We start from the raw sequence: 23,678 nt of genomic DNA, 5'->3' as shown, positions 1-23,678 counted from the left end.
AAGGTTTTATGTCAGAGTTAAAGTAATATCCTGGCCAGGGCAATGCCATTGAGAGTAACACTGATCTGTAGATCATGTGTTGTGGAGGTGTTTGGGACAGCAAAGTATTATTATTATTATTATTACTATTGCCAAAATGTTAATTTTCAATATTCTTATTGTCACAAATGAAAGTCTCTCCTACCACAGAATGTCTCTTAGTGACCTCCATCTCTTAGTAACTCCTGTTAGGAGGCAGGTTAAGAGTCTCCTGCAGCTCTCCCAACTAACAGCACAATTTGTAGATGTAGCGAGATAGAGGAAATGTATGTATAAGAAATTTTAGTGTTCCACAGGAACAGTGGCAGAATATAACAAGACAGGAGAGCTTAGAGTGCACAGCAACCCCCTGAGGAAAACAAACACATTTCTGTGTGTGTGTGTGTGTGTGTGTTGGCAGGGTGGCTGCTGTCCAGTGATAATAGAGCTCTCCAAATGTCTCTCGCCTCATTACATCTGTGGCGACAGGGATCCTCGCATTCAAATGCTGACCCAGGCCAAAGTTCACTTGCTGTTTCCCAGTTAGCGTGTGGTGGGATACAGCAAGGCTCTTGGGGTGAGATACATGATGACAGAAAACCTTCACAGAACAAGTGATGCTTCTGTCTGTCTGAGTGTGTGTGAGACACAGAGAGGAGAACCCATATCTAGATTAAAGAAGAGGCACCATCTCTCTGCACTTTTGTTTCACTTAATGGCTTTAATGCATATAAACAAAACAATACAGTTACTTAGTCTGTTACCCCTGCCTATACAATGGGAAAGCCCATGTGTAAGATAAGATATACCTTTATTAGTCCCACAGTGGGGAAATTTCAGGTATTACAGCAGCAGAAGTGGATTGCAAACATAGAGGGCACCGCTCATAAGGTGAATACAAATGAGAAACCAAGCTGGAAGAACCTCCAGTGTTATTTAGTTCTATTGCTTGGAATCACTGTTGCTCCCCAGTAAGTTAAAGCAACACTAGTTGAAGAGTGGGTTGTATTTAAAGCATGTGCCAACATTTACCATTTGCAAGTGTCACTGAAGCTCATCCATTACACGGCTTGTGTCCTGTGGTAATATTCCTTCACATGTACGTCATTTAGTTCATTTGCCCCTCCTTTATAAACCAGCAGAAGCAGCAGTCATTCAGGAATTATCCAGTGCCTTGGCAGTTGCTCTCAACAGGGATACAGAGAGCTACTGAACTGTGTAAAACTTCAAGAGTCTTGACTGTGCAAAGAATGAAGAAAAGTGATACATTTCATGTCAAAAATCTCTACTGCTGGCTCGAACAGCCAATAGAAGTTAATTATAAATACTTCTCTTGATTGTCATTTTTAAAACCTGCTTCATATGTGAGGACATGCAGATTGGAGCCCTTGGTCATAACCATGGAACATTTCACATTAGCATTTATTTCCACTTTTATGACTAACCATATTGCAGAATTTTAGTAGCTTTCAGTATGGCCAGTGAGGTGACTTCATGTTTACATTTTTCTAAATAAATGACAAACAATGTCTGTATGTATGCACCTATTTTTCATACTACAAAAATGAGACATTATATTAAACTGGAATTATCCTTTAATTTCCATGACATATTGCATTTAAGTCTGGAGCTTTGTTTTGGAGATGCCTTGTCATGGACCAGCCTCGTACGACAGAGAACATCATTGCGTCACAGCATCATTCAGGAATGCCCAGGGGTCTATGAATACCCATACCAGTTGCTCAGATACATCTTGGTATAGAGAAAAATGCCGGGCAGTGTTAACCACATACTGTCTACTCAGCTGGACTGGACCAAACTGTATGCTGAACAACAAGCAGGCGTTACTGTTGAATAAACTTTTATTACAGCACACAAAATAAAAACAACAGTTTTGTTTAGGAAAACAACATCTCAGTCAGGGTGTCTTACTGAGAACAATGACAAAGGTAAAGCAAGGATTCCTTTGGATATCAAAATGTACCCTCTCTCCACTTCTGTGGAAGGCAAGAAAAAACAGCTTGTTTTTCTATTACACTGGAATTAATCATTGGCTTACAAACAGTTTGATCTTGATTTTTAATCGTGACCTGTGGTCTTTTTATTTGGCAACATTGATGAATTTTGTACTTTTTTGTATTAGGTGTGTATCTGAATCTACTACATTCACTAATTTCCTTGAGTCATCTGACATGAGATTACGTGGCACATCATATATTAATGAACATACATTGCTAACTGTTAACCTCACCCGCAAAGACTGTATTTCTAATTCATGTTTATATTCGATCCGATTTTACAATCCTGTCTCCTGGAACTTACATTCACATACAGCTAATTTGCACAGCACATACATTTTGAAGCTCATCTTCTTTCATAGGAGACAGAATTGTGTGAAATGAGTGAGAGGCCTACTTGTTTTCTGATATGCTCCTGTTTTAGTTTGCTGTTGATGTAAATTCATCAATCCCTCCAGGATGACCTGTTCACTTGATAAGTATAAATTACATTTCAGCACTAACAGTCATGCCATACTCACTATTCTGCTGCTAGGAGTTTCTGTTTTTCACACACATTGTTTTCATACACTGATTTTTTTCTCCTCATTTTTTTCAATCACTGTTAGGGGACTGCTGATGAAGCTCAAAACAGCAAAAAAGCTGGCTTTTATTTTTGGATTTATGGTAAAATGGATCATAAATCAATGGCAGGTGAGGGAGAACTGAATGACAGAAGCCCTGTTTGCACCTCCAAACCAGGAGAAGCAGTTCACACTCACAAAACCCCCGACAGGAAGTGTGTGCACAGAATCCCTTTGACTAAGACTTCATTTGGAACTGTCCTTTATTTTGGATAATATCTATATGCAGTTAGTTGGAATCTTTAGGACCAGTATTTACATACTTCATACTGGGATGTTGCTTGAACATACTATATCATTCATGTTTCTTAACCATGCAAATGAGTGGAGAGAAGGTACCAATGTAAATCACTGAGCCCCTCACACTGTACTGAACCATGTTCACCAAGTAAGCAACAAATTCAAACTCTATTAATTACATATTTACTTTAGGTGTTGCTGGAGGTGCATTTCACAGTGACAACCTCCAATTCTGTCTGTAGCAGACAAACTGCTGTAATATTTTCTTTACAAAATATGCAGTATATACAGTGTCATTTACAAGCAAATTTTAAAAAAGGCAAAACATTAATCTAAAAGGAAAAAACCTCAATCAGTTTCAGTGCAAAAATGCCTGCTGAAAGTGGAGCACAGACCCAAAACATAAACAGAATAGAAACAGTCTCAATACAAAATGTTTGTCATCAGGAGTCATGTGCAGGTTTTAGGTAAGTATCAACTTGCTGCGAGGCTGTAAAGGAACCAATTCATTATTGCTGTGCTTTGTGGATATATGTGGGTTAAGAGATTCTAAAGCTTCATTTCACCCTGAGGAACAAAAGAAAGAATTTAGAATGCAAGTTACTGAGCTGTTAAATATATATATATATGTATATATAATCACTAATAACATACAATTCCCCAAGGGGGACTTGTTTTCTTGCAAGCATGAATCAAGTAGTTTGAGTGGGTTGTAAGACAAAACTGTAACATCACACAAATAATGTCCTTTACCCTACAACTGACAGGATTTACAGAGGGAGGAAGAGGGCATGCACGGATGTCACTTTCACATGAGACCTCCTGACCACCCTCAGAACCACCGAGTGGCTGAACACTGCTGTGGCTGCTATGAATGAGCACAGCTGTGATACTGGGAGGAAAGCAACCTTGTCTGTAAAAGCCTTATACAAGGTCAACAGATTGAATGACGTGCACATGTCTGTTGGCCTGTGGGTGCTGACATGTGCTGGGAAAATTGAAACCCTGTTACCTGGTATTAACATCTTATGTATCAGGATAATACATCTGCTCATAGGCCTATGTATTTCCACCTGGTATTAAGAGGTCTACTCATATAGATTCTGTCCACACTGTGATCACATCTCAATATGCAAATATAGGTAGGTGGAACAGGCAGACATGTCGACAAACATGGCGCACCCCGTATCAACTTAAAACAATATGGGAGACTCTTGATGAACATCACATGACAGATGGTGATCCACAGAATACCAGCTGAGTGCTAATTAGAGTCTGCATGGTGTAGATTTCATCATCTACCTGTGTCTATGAGCAGGCCAACATGTATGCATGTGTACAGTGCATGTGCAGGTCACATGATCCCACCTGCACATGTGAAAATGTCTGTCTAAGCAGACACTGAATGTAGTATAAAGAGAGCCATGTGTGCATTCACTGTGTCTGTGTCAGCTGCGGAGTGTACCTGGCTGTCAATCATTTATGAGTTACAGGCAGCTGAAGGTGTGCTTCCACGTGCAGTCGTAATGTTTGAGCTGGACCCTTGTGTTCATGGCTAAATGATGTAATTGAAGTCACAAGGACAAAAAAGCGTTGATTATAAGGTAATTTACACCTGGCTGAGATCTGACTGCGATACACCTCATGGTACAGAGGTGGTCTCACTAATCCAGTCACATTTCATTTGTTATGTCTTCTGCTAGTATTTGAACTAAACATATCCAGACACTGGCTGCATGTCAATACCAGGTCTAAGTGTCCTGTAACCGTGGTGAATGTCTCACACGGTGACATCACATACAAACCCTCAATAAGTATGGTTTCATGCAGTGGTCACTAACACTCAAACCCCAAATCCTCATCAGTTCCTTTGTAGCCTTTGCTAAACAAACCCAGATGTGTCCACCTGTACAATCTACTGTAATACAATTCAGTAGAACAACCTGCAGTGAATTTGTGTGTTGTTGTAATGGATTGCATTATCTGATAAATCATTTAAAAAGCCACTTTTTGGATTTCCACCCTCATTTTTGACATTCCCACATGCAGATGTGAAGATTTTGACCACAATGAGAGTGTGAAAGACTCATCCCCACAACCACTCTCTGCAAACAGGTTTCATCATGGTTCCTGCCTGTGACAGCCATGTGTCATGCTCAAGCAAACACTGAACTCCTCCATGTTCAGTCACTGTGCGGCTGTCTGTGTTGTCTTCAGTGTACAATGTGAGGCAGAAAAGAAGACAAAGAGCAAGCACCACCACCAGGTTCAACAAAACGTCACTTTTTCATGAACATCAGTCTTTCAAGACGTCATCATTCATTCATCTATTCTTCCATCCATCCATGACCTCAGCGGTACTTTGTTTCTGCACACACGCATACACAGTAAAAGTTGAAGTACTGGGACAATGAGTTTTACTTGGTCAGGACCATCTATGGCAACATTTCAATCCCCCCAATTCTGTGGAAAACTCACAGATGGTGAAAACCAGACTGAGACAGGAAAAGCGGGATGTTTTCATGTTAGAGAAACCATCTGAATATGGTTTCTTTCGAGATTAGAGCTTACTTGCACATATTTACTTTGCCTCCATGACTGAATCCTTTGACAGCAGCGATTCCATTGAAATGCACTGATTACAGTGTGAAATAACAGTATTTTATTATGACTCAACCTGGAGCTTCATTAGGAGCCAGACTTTGTCAATGTCACTTCAAAGAGAAATCTGCTTTCCATACTAGGGGTAGACGATAAGAGAAACAGGATCAATTTCACCAGCTAGATCTCTCCTGGAGATCAATTTTTTTGTTTATTTACTTCCTTTTTGTTGTGTAATGCACAACTGGGGTTCTGGTTTTTGAATTTGTTTTTCAAATTCAGACACATCTTGAACTTTTTCACACAGTGAGGAAAAACTGCTCTCATTACAGAGCTCACACTTTAACATGTACTGTGCATGTTTTTTCCATCTTTTCACGAGACCCATGTTGAAAATGGACTGGTTAAAGTGGAGATGCTCCTATTTTGCCTGTAATGGTACAATGTGTAAGATATGGTCCAAATTGTATTTTAAAATGTTCAAAAAAATGAGCAAACATGATCAGAAGAATGTTAACCTTTCACATTGTATCTTTAAACGATCATAGTTTCATTAAATCTATAGGACCCTCATCTGACACAACAAGAAATGATTGTTTTCAATGGATAACTTGATCAGTTGACGACCAATAGCTTGTTCTCTCTAGATGAACAGATCAATATCTTATTCTGAGACTGAAATCCAGGAAAATACATCTCACCTTCATCAATGGAGGACAAAAGTGCTCTAATCTAATTTTCAGTAAAGGTGTTTTCATGTTGAATGTATCCCCTTTGCCTGTGGTGTTGACCTTTGACCTTGTCCCAGTACTCATGAGTGCCACTTCCTCTGCTGCACCAGCCTCCCTCTGCAGCTACAATCATGACACTCTCACAAATGTACAAAACATAGTTTATCTTATCATAGCCATTAAAAATACTTTACATTTTACTGTTAACTCTTGTGAGGAGTCCAGTAAACTGTTTTGTAAGTTTGTGTGTGTGTGTGTGTGTGTGTGTGTGTGTGTGTGTGTGTGTTACATCGAGTATTCAGTCAGGTATAACAATAAGAACAGGATATGACTTTGTGTGTGTGTGTGTGTGTGTGTGTGTCGTATTTATTAGTCCCCTGCATGCCTTGTACAGTGTGTGTATTGCTGTCCCTTTTGTGTGTCTATGTGTGTGTAAATTCCCTGTGTCACTGTCATGTTGTGTGTTTTCGCTTCATTCCATGCATGAAAATCTCCTTCCTCTGGGAGTGTCCTGGCAGTTCAGTGTGTTTCATTCTTTATATCTCCTTGTGACATACATATCACTTGTGTGTGTGTGTGTGTGTGTGTGTGTGTGTGTGTGTGTGTGTGTGTGTGTGTGTGTGTGTGTGTGCGCGCGCGTGCGTGTGCGTGTGTTCAGGAGGACATGCCGTTGACCAGGCTCCTCAGCTGTTTGACCACAGTCTCTATCAGCTTCTGTTTGTCTCGGTCATTCTTCCTGAACTGAGAGAAGATGTTGTTCTTCTTGCTGGTGTCCTTCATCCTTGACACAGAGAGAGAAAGGGAGGTGTCAATGACTCAAGTAACACAAATGTATCCTCTCAGTGGTGCACTTGCTGACTATCTGTTATTTGGGTTTGATTTGTCTTACTGGGTGTGGCATCAGACACTGACGTATCAGAATTCAATTTGGAAGAATGAACAAATTTCTCAACTATTGAGGATGGAAGACTTTTCTGTTGCAAAGGGGCAGCTCTGAGCACATTTAGGGCCACACTGCGACCGAGGCCACCAGAAAGTGAAAAAGAGTTAAAAAGTTCTCTTATCAGACTGAGGTCTGGGCTTAAGATGCTGCACTAAGCTTGAAAATAGAGCTCATGCAGCATCAAACCATGAACCACTAGACAAATTTCCAGTTTAGCTCAATTATGTGCACATAACTATGGTGAAGTAAAGTGGAGCAAGGTTCAAGCAAGAAGTCACTAAAGGTAAAATGGATGTTTATTGTGCATAGTTTGTGTGTAGAAATTTAACCCTCATGTTTCCAATAATGGAAATGATGAAATCTATTATGAAAAAGTATCATGCCTTAAGTTGCTCTTTCCACTGAGATAAAGAGGAGACAAACTTGGCACCTACCCCCTGTAGACTCTGAGCAGCAGCAGTTAGCAAGAGCAGGAAAACAGCAGAGAGAAGAAAATTTAGAGGAACAGCAGAGCAAAAAAAGAATCACAAGGAGAGGGCAAAAACAGACAAAGACGGCACATTTACAATAACTACCAACTTTATTAGTTACACCTTCTTAGAACTGGGCCGGACCAATCTTCTATTGTCCATTTTGGTGAGACTGTGCTCATTGTAGCCTCAGTTTCCTGTTCTTAGCTTAGTGGCACCTGGCCTGGTCTTCTGCTTCAAGGTTCGATGTTTTGTGCATTCAGAGAGGCTCTTCAGTGTGCCTCAGTTGTAACAAGTAGTTATTTCAGTTAGTGTTGATTTTCTATTAGCTTGAACAGTCTGACCATTCTCCTCTGACCTCTGCCGTCAACAAGGCATTTTCACCCAGACAACTGCTGCTCACTGGATATTTTCTATTTTTGGATCATTCTCTGTAAAAACATCCCAGCAGATAACCAGTTTCTGAAATACTCAAACCAACAAACATTCCATGTTCAAAGTCACTTAATTCACCTTTCTTCCCCATTCTGATGCATTTAAAAAAACAGAAAGTAAACGTGGACAAAAAAAGTTGAAATATCACAAAAAGTTTTTATGTTTGGAGGTGGAAAAGTTGGTGTGTTGATAAAAACAAAATCCAAAAAGTACAACGGAAACAGACTTTGTGAATAAATCTTTGGAGGGATTTGTGAATATGTGAACTGTCAGTGCTACCTGGCCTTTAAAAATGATGCTGAAATATTGTACACATGTGCCCAGCAGTGTCCACTCACTTCTCCAGGAGGGCCAGGGCAGTGGCTGGGTTCACTCTCAGGTATTTGGAGGTTGGCTGACCATAATCTGCCAGGTAAGTTGACCAGTCCCACACCATGAACAGGTCCAGCAGCTACAAAACACACAGAGGTACAACACAACGTCACTTTAGAGAACTTCAGACAGAACCTCAGAGAGGAACAGAGGAAAACTGAGGCTTGTCCTGGATGTGAGTTTGATGGGAGAAGGTTTTGAAGAGACAAACATAATTTTCAAAATCAAGTCCTACAGTATGTTTGATGTGGCAAAATGAACAGTACTCAAGCCAGTTTTGTTTGGGAAGTGGTCAAAGGCTTCATCCACCAGAGATAATAAACAATACTGCGAAGACTGTAGACCTATACAAACAGTGACTTTCACAAAATGATCTTAAAAGTGAGAATATGAGAATTTTTTGATTTCTATAAAATCAGATGGGTTGATCAACAAAGAATCTTATTTTAATCAGTATTTTACTTGATAAGTTACTTTCAAAGAATTTCAAAGTTCATTTGTCTTAAGAAACAAGACCAATTTACTGTACTTCACATTTGGTGATAATAGCTACAACATTGTAATACTTAAAAGTCGTCAGGGGGCTTTTACACTGAGGTGCAGTCAGTCCTTAACTTGACATTACAGACACTAGCACTGACTGCATGGTCACAGTTTAGCATAGGGGTTTGATCCGGCCATGAGGCAACTCATAAATACAAAAAACTAATTGCTTCTTTTCAGCGATAAAGAAAATGACATAAAATAGTAGACTAACATGTTCCTCTGAGTGGTCCCTGAAATCAACACGCATGTAGTGGTTGATATCGTGCTAATACATCATGCTGACTATGCAACAAAAGCAGAAAGTAGACAGAAGGAACATGTTTAATATGGAAGCAGCTGGTGTGCAAGAAGAGAAGAAGCTCTTCTCAAAACAGACTCTTACAAGACTTGGTTCCACTCAAGCCTGACTGACCCAGACCTGGAAAACCAGCTGTGAGTAGCATCATCCCCATCACTACCATCAAACATCAGATGCCTTGACAAAGACTGGTAGTTCCAATTGGCACAAAGGTTAGTATGATACACATGTTCAGTGATTTAGTATATAACATCAAGTCGGCCCTTTGGAGACAGTTTTGGAAAAGCTACATTTTTAGGGGACAACATGCTGTTTTAGTCTGAACAGAAGGATGACACAAGACAAAAAGGTGTGTTTACAAGTTTACTTGCATGTAATAGACACTGTACACTGCAGCAACCACTTAAAAATGACTATGAGAGAAACGGTGTAATTTTATGAACTCTGTTACTGTATGAGAAGTTAATGCAGCAACTTGCATTCTGCAATCATATTTGAGTATGACTTAAACAATGCATCAGACCCCCTGTACATGCAGTTAACACATAAACCTGTGAACATATGTCGTGGCATCAAAAAAGCCAGGTCAGGGTCAGGTAATGTAAAGAGGGTAAACACTTGTGTATCCTGGGCTACTGCGTCACTCAGATGCAGAGAAAAGACAGAAGAGTGAGAGATGCAGAGAGAAGAAGGGAGGAGGGAGGGGGCTCTGCTGCAACATGATGAGTGTGAACAGGAACATTTAAAATGACCCCCCCACGACCCCTGGTTAACCTGATGGAGATAACCCCCCTAACCCACCCACACACACAGTGTATGCTAATGTCATAGGGTGAAACAGCTGGGTGTTTGGGTCAAGCTGAAAGAGCAGTGAAAGAGCAGCTTAGTGATAATAGCATTATTCAGTTGATTGAGAGACTTTGACACAGAGAGAGGCTTAGCAACAATGCCATTATTCTCACCTGGAGCTAAGTGATGAGCCACAAGCAGCCAAATCTCATTCGGTTCACAACAACGAACACAGTCAGAAGAAAACTCCAGTTTATTACACCTTGGATTTTATTTTCAGAAATTTGGCCATTGTTTCTATAAGGTATAGCAACATAGTTGTGAGCACACACTTTTCCTGTTGACAGTGAGATTTCACGTGCGGATCCTAGATTATTGAAACGGATACAAATACTTAAATGTCTGGATAATATATTGGCCAGTATGAATTTTTTACATAAACCAACACTGAACAAACATTTATGATAAGGGTCCCTTAAATCTGGTTATTAAACTAAGATTACATTACAGTGTAAAATTAAACTTGTCAGTGCTCTCTGGTGGACACACCATGGAACAGAGACACAGTTTCGGAATCCGAGCTTTAGCATTTGCTGACTGACATTTACATCATACCATATGTATGTGATATACTGCTGATATCTATCTGCCGGGAAGGCTCTGGCACTCACTTTCAGTTTGACCTCCAAATTAAGTGGTTTAGATAATCTGATTAATCTGTTTGCTTGTTTAAGACTGGTCTGACTGTTCATATTTGTTGTCCAGAACTCAGAGGTTGCTTTGCTGAGTACAAACCATAACTGGGAGAACCGATGGCCAAAACAACAAAAACAAAAGCCAAGATGAAGTTATCCTTAAGCCATGTTTAGTCATTCCAAGTCATGTTAAGTGTGAAGTTCAAGTTATCATTCAAATATGGAGGAAAAATATTTTCATGCAGTGCATTAATTTAGAGGAATCATTCATGTCTTTTGTAAACCATAGCCACACTTTTTACTGCCTGCTCTAGTCTGCTATATTACCAACACTACACAGGTGCACTGACACTGAAATACCCGTTAGGTTCTTGAAAAACAATTGGTCCAAACTTAAATTTCAGGGATCAAAAAAACAACCATTTCTCAATATCTAACCCCATCCGGTGAAATCTCAGCCACATCACACTCCACTCTGTCACATAAATCTGACAGATGACCCCAAATGCAGTGAAGACAACAAGGAGTGTGAGCTCGGAGGATTCTGCTGGGCGAGCTGAGTCATGTTATCATATGAGTAAAATAGTAAACACTTAGGGAAAAAATTCTTTTGGCACGGTGTGTGTGTGCATGCATGTTGAATGTCTGTCTCAAACTCTGATGGCTCTGAAACTCAAATTTCCCCTGTGAATGTATGGAAATGCATGGTCTTATTGGTGATTGACATGAAATTAATATTTGATTCTATAATTCAATTGTTATTGACTTTGTTTTATGCCCTTAAGCTTTGAAAAACTAAACAACATTAAACATGTGAACTGCAACAAAGACGTGACAAGGCTACATGCAGCTGATGTCCAGGGTGAGGCTGAGGTGAATGTTTATGATTAACAGAGAGAGCCTGAGAGAAAGAAAAAGTGAATGTGATGTGTGTGATTTCCCTAAAGGGTGGTGTCAGATAAATCATGTCCTTATAACATTACTTCACGGTTTGTTGTGAAACTCCCTGGTTTCACCTTTACATTGAAACAGTAATCAGGGTAATGCTCTGAAACTCTAGACATGCATCTCTGCTTTCCTTCCCTTTATGCACTTGCAATGCTTCACTTTGGACGTCTCCTATTAGACGTCTCACTGACTTGTATTGTTTGGTACAGAGCAAATTATCATGGAAGACGAAACTCTTCTCTTTGGTCACCGTGGGCTTGTCAGCAGAGACTGATGGTCCAGAGATGAGAAAATGTAAACTCTAGGTCCGACTGTATATGTTGTATGATGGCTCTATTCAAGGTGTTAGGGCATTGCATGAAGCCCTAAACTGCATATAAAGCTCCTGTCATAAATGTCAGCTTCATGTGTGAAAAAGCACCAGCTGTTCCTCTGACCATTCATCCACCACTCAAGAGTGAGAAAAACTAGCAACATTTTTATACATACAGTAGCATACATAAGCATATGACATTCTTAATGTGTGTATCTTTGTACAGATACAAAGAAACAAGCGGTCTCTCACTTTGAAAAGCCTGAAACATGTTTGTGTTGAGCAGGTAATTTTCATACTCCTAGTCTGACTGGGAACTCACTATCTCACAGTACTTCCTTAGAAATGTGTTCTTTGTGCATCATTTTTCTTTTTCAAGCCCTGGTAACTTGTTAAAGTTACATCTTAGAGAAGTGGATAGCTGTTGCATGTCAGGGGACACTTCCTTCAGCTTCCTTCATCTTCACAGCTGTAGTAGTGGTAGTGGTAGTAATGTAGTAGTGGTGGGTGGAGACAGTATATTTTTAGTGGTTTAATTTACAAAAATGGAAATCTGTTGCATCTCTAGTGCTTGACTGTACTCATGTCCAAGTTAATTTGCCACAAACAGCCAATGAACTGACTGTACAAGACGTTAACTGTAACTCGCAGTGCACCACACTGATTGTGTGTGTGGAACAATCCTTTTCCCCCTTTGCCCAACTCACACAGATGCATCTTTGCTTCAACTGCCCTGAGTAAAATCTTGTAATCTTCTATTAGCTTTGCATGTAATCACAAGCAACACAACATAGTAGCATACAAACCATAGCAACTTTTTCAAAGCCAAAATTTTCAAGCCTTTTTGCATCCCAGTCTGTTATTGACATCACATCAGACGCACCAAATATTTGACTTTCAACCACTCTAAATGGTTACAGGATAACAATCTAAACGCTGTTATAGCTACTAAAATCAGCAGTGCAAAGATAAATGGAAAGTAAAAGGATGACCTCAGTGTAACCTCCGTGTGTGGATGCCTCCCAACCCCTTTACCTAAGGCTAGGATTAACATGTCAACCAAGCAGCCTGTATAAAAGGGAACATGGACACATCTTGTCTAATGAGCTGCACTGCAGGAAACTAAACTCACAGCTCGGCAGGTTTGTAGCTATTTAGGTCATATCCTTTGTACTGTCCATTTAAACCCATGTTTATTCATTTACAGCAGGAAACTTTCTTCTTACTATATGTGGAATTGAATGCTGGCCTGTAGAAGAGAAGTCCATCTGGAAAAACTTAATAGGTTGCCATAGCAATTAATTGGAATCAATCAACTAAAAGTGTGCCACTTGTATTTTCTGTATAATAATATCTTCCAGAAAACTTCTTGCAAGATTGTAATCAAATTTGATAACTTTAAGGTCAAGAAAATAAAAAGATAAGTAAATGGTTCAGTATTTCTCAATCAGAATCTGGTCAGATAGAGAGAGAGTTTTGAGACAGCATTTGAAATTTACTTACAGGTAACTTCATAGTAGTCCATCCACCCACTGTCTAAACCCGACTATCCCTTTCGGGGTTGCGGGGGGGCTGGAGCCTATCGGGATACACCTTGAACTGGTCGCCAGTCGATTGCAGGGCAACATATACAGACATACAACCATTCACGCTCACACTCACACCTAAGGACAATTTAGAGTCACCAATTAACCTAATGAGCATGTTTTTGGTCTGTGGGAGGAAGCCGGAGTACCCGGAGAGAACCCACGCATGCACGGGAAGAACATGCAAACTTCACATAGAAAGGCCCCACCCGACCCGGGGATCGAACCGGCGACCTTCTTGCTGTGAGGCACGCACACTACTTGCTGCGTCACAGTCCCGCAACTTTATAATAGCTTACCTGTGAATTTTCTAGAAAAGATCTATGTAATCTGGAACTAATTATAGTGAGAACAGAGCTCAGAATCTGTTTTAGTTATTATAGATAGCTTTGTTGAATTGAAAAATTCAAATAATAAACACATTTTAAATCATAATGGATAAGGGGATGTTGAGGGGACTTTGATGCATGACCTCAATATTGTTCACAATACCCAATGTATGTGATGGCTGGTCAGTAAATGATGGATCACGGATCGGCCTGGATGATGACTGTAAACAGTATTCAGCAGAGAAAGCTAATGGATCTATGTCCTGAACACAATTAAACTGTATGGATTAATTGAGGAAATGAGTTACTGAATGTTGTTTTCTATGAATGTTCTAAGACAATAATGTGCCATGTATTTTATGATTGCTCTATGATGTTTTCTAAAAGGCTTGATTATTTCTATTATATTTTTTTCATATACATTTCATCATATATGCTGTGAAAACATGCCATTGGCAACACATAAGCGATGCCCAGAACCTGTGCATGCTATGAGAGACAGCTATTGGCTGGGCGCACCTGTGATGCTAACATACTTTATGTTGAAACATTAATTGGTGCACATGATTAAAAGTTCTTACTATGCCCATGATCTCATCTTTCCAGATTCTGCCTAGTTGTCTTGTCTGTTGAGGCACCAGTTTGCACTTTAAGTTGACTGATGTGCAGAGACTTCATCGTTTCACCTTCACCCGCCTGTCCCCAACTCTCTACATTCAAGTCTTGTGATATGATTTAAAACTAATAAATAAAATGGGAAAATTCAGAGCCAAGTGTTAAATTTTGACTGTGAGAGGTTAGTTTATCTCCTCAGGTTCAGAGGTCCTATGCTACTGTAAAAAATCTTTTAGTTTACTGCAGCATATTCAACAACCTCACTCAATAATACTGCTGTGACCTGGACTGGATACAGAGGCAAGCCTCCACCTCAGGCTCAGATTAACAGGTCACCGCAGAAATGAGTTAATGAGACCCAGAAACACTTTACATACCACTGGTGTTTACACCAAAAAGGGAGAAAGGGAGGCAGGGGGTTTGTGTGTGTGTGTGTGTGTGTGTGTGTGTGTGTGTGTGTGTGTGTGTGTGTGCGTGTGTGTGTGTGTGTGTGTGTGTGTGTGTGTGGGAATAGGCATTTTCTTGAGTAGGTGAACTATAGGACAGGTGAAAGTTGAAAAGGTTACACACAGACACGAGTCTGGAAAATACATGGCCAGTGAAACACAGTATTGTTGGATGTGATATAAGATAAATGAGATGTGGGACAGCTGTGAAGTGGAAGTGGAAAAAGATGGAAACAGATTAAAGCTACATGAATAAATTTGCAACTAAATATAAATAATTGGTATCATTTTGGCATTTTTATCAGCTCTAAACACTTGTGATTTTTGTATGCTGATTAAAATGTAAATAAAAACAGAATGCAATTATTTGCAAATAAACTGTCTTTGCTGACAACAGTTTTAAGAAGTGTTCCTGAAGTGTAGTAATATTCTTTATACAACTAAGCCTTGCTGTTACAATTAGAATTCTGGACAATGAGCCACTGCTGACTGCTTACATTTTTCAATAAAAAGACATAAATGTTATTTTCTAGATTGTTTTGTTTGCCCTGCTGGTCAAAAAACGTACTGAAATGACATACCAAACCAATTGTTTGTACCGTTACACCCCTGAAAGATTCTATCAAAGAGAATGAAAGGCTGAAAAGTACCACAGACTGCAACAATTTACACCAGGATTGTCTCATTGTTCTATAAAAAAAAAAGTGCTGCAGTATATGAAACTGTTCTAAAACTTGTGCTTTATACACAAGTAAATGAATTTCTTCTATATTGCTGAGTGAGACGGTTCACCTGTCGTAGGTCAATGAAGGCCAGCTGGAGTGTGTCTCCTTGAAATCCAGGGACTGGCTCTGAACTGGCAAACACTGAGAAGAAACAAGAATAACACCGGTCAACAATTACTTTAGAATGACAGAATAAAGTACGCATAGTGTCCACAACTATGGATCCACTTACAGCGCTGGGACCACATATCAACACAGTGGACAGCATGGAGGTTTACAGTCATTCAACTAAAAGCCGGGTCAAAGATAGATTAACATTCAGCTCAATAAAAGAAACACAATCAGACTCTCTCACTTTGTCGTGAGAAGACCACTGATCGCTAAGCTGACAATGCTTTAATTAAAATTGCAACAAAACTTTGAAGATTTATAACAGACTGCATGGATTCATGAAAAACTGTAACCTTTAAAGTTTAGTTTAAAAATCTCTTATAATGGCACACTGGTTGGGCCATTTTTTTTTTTTTAACATAAGCACATAACTAAAGCAGTGTTGACAAGGATCCCTTTCATTTGATAATTACAGAATGACCACGATATCTACTGAGCAGAACATTTTATAGGCTTGCAGAAAACTTGGCAGTGCTCTCCGGTGAAGAAACTATGGGATGGTCCCACAATTTCCAAATTAGTTTTTTTTTCCCAATTTCTCTGCAAATTCAAGTTACTGGCTGACGTATATGTACCAATACAGATAAACATGCAACAAGAATTAAAAGTGTGATTGCACTGAAATTGCAGGAGCATATTGTATATTCACCTTCACAAAGAGTAAAGGTTCCGGTGTACCTATCAAACCTCCATACTTTTTGATGTTGATGTCAACTAAGTCTGTCTTTTCTGTCATCTAACACCCACCTGGCAGTATGGATATCTGTGTGTGTCTGGCTTTTAAAATGAAAAGTAAATCTTGCAATAAATTCAAAAATTCACTGGTAACCAGTGCAGTAACATGAAACTTGAAGTAATATTGCACGTTTTTTTTGATGCGGTGAGCAGACAAGAAATTATTGCTCATTCATTTACTTATTGCCAAAAGACAGTTAGTAATGGAGTCTATAGGTGCAGCATTGTTTGGTTCAGCAGAAAGGTACAGTTGTGTGTCATCTGCGTAACCATGGAAACACACATTGTGTTTTCTAATGATGACGCCATGTGGCAGCATGTATAGTGAGAACAGTAATAGACCGAGGCCGCTGCCTTGAGCAACCCAAAAAGAGATGTCTTGTATCATGTTTAACTCATGATCTCCAAGACTGACGCACACTTTCTCCCTTTGATGTTTATTTTGAACCAGTTTAACACAGTCAAAAAGACCAACCAACAAAGGCAATTCATTAAGATATCATTTAGCACTTAGGTCTAACAGAACAAGAACTGAGACCTTATTTTCATCAGAAATTAGTCTGAGGTCGCTCATGATTTTAGTCAGAGCAGTTTCAGTGCTGTGGCGTGTTCTAAAGAGATAGCATAATATTTTCACATCTAACTTTGAGAACCAAACCAGAGTTGGTGATTATTGTAACAGTGGAAAGACAAGAGGGTTTTGTGAGTTTTATTTTATTTTTGTTTTTGTAAAGTTCATCAAGTGTGTTTAAAAATGAGTTAACGTGACAATTAAGCTCATCTTAATTTGGTAAAAGAGAGAAACTTGAATTCAGAAGGTGTACAGTTGTGTTTTTCTGTTTGATAAGGAAAATAGATGTAAAAATATTTCCTTCCTTTCTTTCCTTACTTTTGGGAGTTCATTTGTTTATATTATGTTTATTTATTAGACGACAAAAGTGAAGTGAGTGCTTGTGAAACATACTGTAGGAAAATCACTGCTCGCATACAGGCCCCAGCTGAAACTATGGAGGAACTATACTAACATACTATCACCTCTTGCGGTACAAACTGGTATTACGAGACAAAACGGGCTGGGGTGCACTGGTTAGCTCGTTAACTTAACTAGATATCTGCAACACAATACATAGATGTCTTTGACGTACCATCAGAACTTACTTACTTACTTACTTCTTCATATTCTGTTGATAATGTTAGTTTATTTAGTTTTAAGATTAGATTTTAAACTAAACTTCATCTTATATCTTACATATGACCACTTTAAGTTGATCATTGCATGTAAGCCTATCCCTTATAATAATTAGACACAATCTGCCTTCTTTTTCAAGACAATGAGATAAATTAATCAATTTTCATGAGAAAACAATTTGTTGTATTGAGATGCTGAAATAATTCAGACAACAGATAACCTGAGATAACAGTATTTAATAAAATATTTGCAGCATGGCCATTCTCTGCTTCTGTATGTATATACTTTGAACTGAGTAATCCTGTGTCTCCATAACACTTCCTGTAAGCATGAACTATGTACAGTACTACTGCCAGTGCTGGGCAGTGACACATTAGATACTAAGTCTGTAAATAATATCAAAACAATAATAAATTAATTTTCATTTATCTTGTCTTCTAATTGTCCATTTGCCAAGAATTCATTTGGGTGGGCTTTTAGGAATAATAAAAAAATAAAAACTAATGTTTTGACACCTTGACTTTAAAATGTAATAAATCTAAAAATATGTTAGATCTACTCAACAACAGAGATACAACTGAACAAAAACACAAGACAAATGATAACACAGTACATTGCATAAGAATATTAGCAATATTACTGTTATTTTACATATGTTCAAAATACATTTTCTGTACTCTGTCCACTGTGTAGAACACTGAACACAGACTTCCATTTTTTTGTAGATATAACATTAAACTATGACATCAATAAAAATGAAAATTACATTTAGTTTTTACTTACATTCACACTGAATGACATCTAAGTTGAACTGCTGAATGGCCCCCATACTGATCTGTTTGAGTTCTGTGTCCAGCAGCATCTGCATCAGTGATGTGGACAGATGCTTGCAGGCTGACATACAAGCTGTCTGGGCCACTTTACCCTGCAGGGAGAGGGACAGTGAGAAGGAGGGAGGACAAGGAGAGTGACAGAGGAAGAGAGGACACAAAAGAGGAAGGAAAGATGGAAAGATGGAGGAAAGATTAAGATGGGGATGAGGGGGACAACGAACAAGGACAAGAGGGCAGGGACAGAAGCGTATGAGGTCATTGTAAAAGGTTAACATGAATAAAAAGAGAAAAAAATTGTGTACAGAAAAGATTGGTGTGTGAAAAAGTGTGTAGGAGAGGTGAATAAAAGGAGGCGAATAAAAACAGATTGTGCAAAGCAATCAGCAAGAGAGCAGAAGGTTAAATGATGAAAGAACAGAAGGAGGGTTTGTGTGAAGAAGATACGGGAGTAAAAATAGATGTGGGGAATAAGAAGGTCATAAAGATAATTGTCATTAGCTCCACCTTGAATTCTGGATAAGAAGACACACAGATGCAAATATGTATCAGTCAGAGCAACAAGCACAATCATCTATCGGGCCCAGGGGTCAGGAACCTATGGGTTGTGAGCGATAAAGCTTCTTCTAAGATACCTGATTATTAATTTTTCTTCCTTTTTCTAAAGTTTGTGAAAAAGAAATTAAGTGTCTTTCTCTATAGAGAACTTGACAGCTGTCAAACCCCACTTGGACAGAGTGGAAGACATGTAAATGAGCTCTGTACAACACACAGCTCATGACATATACAGTATGTACATAATACACAGAAATATAGCTATTAATGAAGTTATTCATGATAAAATGTCAACGCATGTTCAACCAGTATACTGGAGGTAACCACAAGTTTTGTATTAGTTTGCGTGTACTAAACCGTGTCTAAAGAAAGGGAAACTGTCAATTAATCAATCAACTAATTATATTGGAATATAATGTGTAGATACACATTATTTTAGTCAAGTTCAACCTAGGTGAACTTTGACACAAATGTGGAGTTTTCACCAACTGCATACCATCTTGGCAATGTTGACAGCTGGAGAGCCCAAAGTAGAGGAAGTTTAAAGCAGTTGGCTAGTTCTGCATGTACTCATTATTCCAAAAAGTGTCTAGCACCACCAATTTTGCAAGGCTTCAAAGATGAACTCTGCTGTGCCACTTTCTGGCTTTAAAATGTGTTCACAGTGAACACAAAATAACTTTTTGTCGAGTGGGAGTGCCCTAATCAATGTTTTTGCCAATTTGGTAGAGACCACTTGACTTGCAGGGGAAGATTATCTGAGACTGCAGCATACAAGCTGCACAACCTCTCAGTCTGACCAAGAGCGGCACAAAACTGAAGGCTGGCAAGGTGTTTCTGGAGCATTCCACAACTTTCCCAGACTTTTGTTGCTGCTGAACTTAAAAGATTAAATAAACTGTTTTCTATTGAGTCAAAATGGTTTAGCAAACAATCACATTCTGTTATATTTATGTTTTACACAGTGTACCAACTTTTTTTGGAATCAGGGTTGTACCTTCTCTGCACCTGACTCTCTTCTAATGTTCATAGCAGTGCAGACAGAAAAGCGCATGACACTTTGAACACAGTGATTTGTACCAAAACATAAATGATGCGAATTGCAATGGAAACAATGTCAATGAATAATTTATATAGAGGCAAGACACAAATCACAAACACAGACAAAAGGACTACGACAGGGCATGTGGGTGTTGCTGATGAATTTCATTAAGACATTATCTGTGATTAGAGCTCTGTTTTTGAAGCAGGAAACACTTGTGTGTAGTTGACACAGAGAGATGATGTGATAAAATGAAGAAAAAGAAGAATTCAATAGCAACAAGTATTTGCAGACACAATATCCCAGTTACAGAGTTTTCCCAATTATCCCAATATCTGATTACTGCTCTGAGTATGGTTTTCATTGGCACTTTCTCTCAGAGAACAGTTAGGGAGTTGGATTAAGGTTTAAATGCTGTTGAGTCATTGATATTTGTTTATTAGCCTCACTGTATCAATGGTACTGCCTTGACTGGCAAACACAAAAGGAGATGACTTTGTGTCCTTGTAAACTGTCCATAAAAAATGAAAAGGCCACAGTGAATTGGTTTGTGGTATATATTGGTATAATGTGTTAATCCAATGAATAACAACACCTCAATTGGTAATTAACAATTTACGAGATGAAAAGGTTCCCAACCCCTGATTTAGCCTAATAAAGAAATAGTGGGCAGTGGAAATTCTTACAAGTGAAAGACAATTCTCAACTATACTGGACAATTTACTATTTTAAAATTTTTATGTCATTAACTGTCACCTTCTCGTGAATATCTGCTAAATCATGCTCTGATTACCAGGAAGTCAATTTATCATTGTGTCATACAAAAAGTATTAGAGCATTTAGTCTGCTGTTTCCCAACATGAGTTCTTTGCAAAACATCAAGCATAAAACAAAAACCACAGAATGCTCAATGCATGCAGGTAAGGTGCAACGGAAGTTCAATCAATAACTCTACACATTGAACACTCTACATACTTCCACAGCATCACCATTCCAAGTCCAAAGCAAATAGGAATTGTGAGCGTTTCCACTACTTGAGGCGTTCTTGGTTTTGCTTCTTTTGAGAGCAGCTATGTTTTAGCTCATCATCCACCTTGAAACCGGAGGAACTGCTATATGTTAAACCTCCTCTCAAGTGTTTGAAACGCTGACAGTGACTTTGAATGGATCTGTAATTTACAGTTAGTGTTCGGGATAAACAGGAAAAGTACAGCAAATCAGCACAATCCATTCTCACAGATACTCATGCAAAAACTCTCAAACCCAGGGATGATGTGGTGACCCCAATGTCAGTCTTATTGAAATACAGACTTAGATAATGAAAGATCCCTATTAAAAACAACACTGAAGAGACAATCAGTGACCCCTGTAATAAAAGATATATAAGAAAAAACAGGAATCACTGATGGCACTTTACAAATATTTTTCTTACCACCCTGGGGAGCCACAGAGGCTTTATATAAGAAAGTTAATGTGAGGGGTTTCACTTCCAAAAGCTTTCCTTTGTTTGAGCCCCACAACATCCCTTTTAACATCTTTCATGCAGACAGACAGCAGTGATACATGGTGTAGCAGCAATAAGGGCTGTACATTCACTCTGAATGACTGCAAATTTGTTACATCACACAAGCAAACTGCTTACTCTGAATAGACAGGCAGCCAATTTAGGGACTGCTTAAACACCGAAACACCAAGGCGCCACTGAGGAAAGGGCTTTAACTCTGTGCATGCCGATAGAAAGAAGTGACTGCTCACACTCAAAGTACATCAACACTGAGTTGGCTAAATTTGAAAAGGAAGTTTGAAAACTATTTTGACCTTCCATCTGCAATGAGTTGTTGTCTCTGACATCTGAAAACTGAGCTTTTTTTGGTCTTCAGAATGCCAATGGTATTTTAGTGTAGATGTGGAAAATGAAGCTTAAGACAAACAATGCAGCGAGCCTGGTTGGGGCTGTGTAACAGTGAAGTTAGGAAGATAACTTTCAGCCAGGTTTCAGTATACCTCACATAAACTAGATTGTATGATGTGTCATCCGACCACACCTAAAGGCTCAAAGCCAAGGAAAAAAATGCTGTCATAAAAAGGGGAGATAAAATAAACTGTACAAATGGGGATAACATTGCTACATACATTGATACATTGCTTTATCTTGTCTTAAAAATTCCAAATATCACTGCAGTAAAAATGAGCATAAAGACATACTCAAAGTAAATTGATGTGAAGTGTAATTTGAAACCAGAGACTCCAAAAAGTAACTGAAGGCAAGATAATTCCCTTGTAACTTGTAGTTGTAACTTGTTCAACACTTAAGATAACCAAAAGACGAACACATAGCCTTCCTTTTAGAAAGGACAATACAGCTTTCAGTTGATTATTATCTAGTTTTTGACTAAATATTTTTATTGCAGTGGATCGTGCAGACCTTTGTCGATCTTACTAGACCATTTTTGTCAGAGTATTATCCATCTGTGGATCACAGGGAGACCTTTTTCGGTTAATTGCGTTAATTTTGCGTTTATTTTAAGTTTGTTTGCTGTTGGCAATTATTGTGCCTCCTGTTGTATTGTATTTTGAAATGGCTTGCATCTATCAATTCATAAGAACCTAAGCTTTCTAACAGTGTATAGCATGAGTATAAATGTGAATGTAGCATTTGTGTCAATAGAAGGGAAGACAAATAAAACTGTGAAATTACAACGGCCCACGTGATGTTGCACTTGCTGAACTATTGAAGATGGATGTAGTTGTATGCAGACTGGAAAAGATAGGTTGTGAGAGAACTTTAAATCTCTTCACAACTATATCACCTTCAGACACCAGGGCTCGTATTCACAAAGCATCCTAAGGCTAAAAGTAGCTCTTAGTGACGTCATTCTTAGAAAAATCTTAGAATTCCTAGAATTCTAAGATTCTTAGATTACAGCAGGGATTACAGCACGTACCAGTGCTTCTCACACTCATCGCTCGTGCGTAAAAGGAGAGGGAACAACGCATTGATCTTCTGGGCAATGCGCTCCCAAGTCTGCCTCTTCCCTTGGGCTGTGATCCCGGGACCCAATTTCCCTCTTAATACGGTTTTATTTTCATCCATGAGCTGTGCCAACAGCAGGCACTGCTCTTGTGTCCAGTTTGGCTTTCTTCTTCTCTTTTTATCCATTTCGTTCATTGTTTTGCCAAATCAAACCGCTTTTTATAAGGACGCCAGCAATCACAAGAATTGCTGAGAGCTGAGTCTGTGTCCACTATTAATATCAAATACATTAAGTAGTAAAATTAACAGCATGGACAGTAAACATAACAATAAGAAAATCAATATAATCAGCATGTGAATGAGGTACGTTCAAACATTTTGAAGCTGTGTCACAATTAATTTAATTTTGCTGATTTTCATCATCATGACATAAAATTAATG

At 38.8% G+C, this 23,678-nt stretch overlaps 1 protein-coding gene and 1 long non-coding RNA gene across 3 annotated transcripts in view; both read right to left on the bottom strand.

Annotated features, from left to right (window-relative positions):
* Positions 1-1,866: 1,866 nt before the first annotated feature.
* Positions 1,867-5,543, bottom strand: LOC139349362 (uncharacterized). The gene is made up of 2 exons (XR_011603455.1): positions 4,629-5,543; positions 1,867-4,595 (listed from the first exon to the last, which is right to left on the bottom strand). It is a non-coding gene; the product is annotated as an uncharacterized lncRNA (long non-coding RNA).
* A 928-nt stretch (positions 5,544-6,471) lies between these two features.
* Positions 6,472-23,678, bottom strand: part of exoc6 (exocyst complex component 6) — a 57,943-nt gene continuing 40,736 nt past the window's right edge. For both annotated transcript variants that reach the window (XM_070990090.1, XM_070990091.1), the window contains 4 exons: positions 18,620-18,761; positions 15,809-15,882; positions 8,418-8,530; positions 6,472-7,012 (listed from right to left, as the gene is read on the bottom strand). In XM_070990090.1, the coding sequence (XP_070846191.1) occupies positions 6,886-7,012; positions 8,418-8,530; positions 15,809-15,882; positions 18,620-18,761 (456 nt within the window). In that variant the 3' untranslated portion in view covers positions 6,472-6,885. The remainder of the gene's footprint in view (positions 7,013-8,417; positions 8,531-15,808; positions 15,883-18,619; positions 18,762-23,678) is intronic.

This window comes from Chaetodon trifascialis, chromosome 21, assembly GCF_039877785.1.
Source record: "Chaetodon trifascialis isolate fChaTrf1 chromosome 21, fChaTrf1.hap1, whole genome shotgun sequence".
NCBI lineage: Eukaryota > Metazoa > Chordata > Actinopteri > Chaetodontiformes > Chaetodontidae > Chaetodon > Chaetodon trifascialis.
The sequence above is the reverse complement of the archived record's forward strand: the minus strand, read 5'-3'. Positions and strand labels throughout refer to the sequence as shown.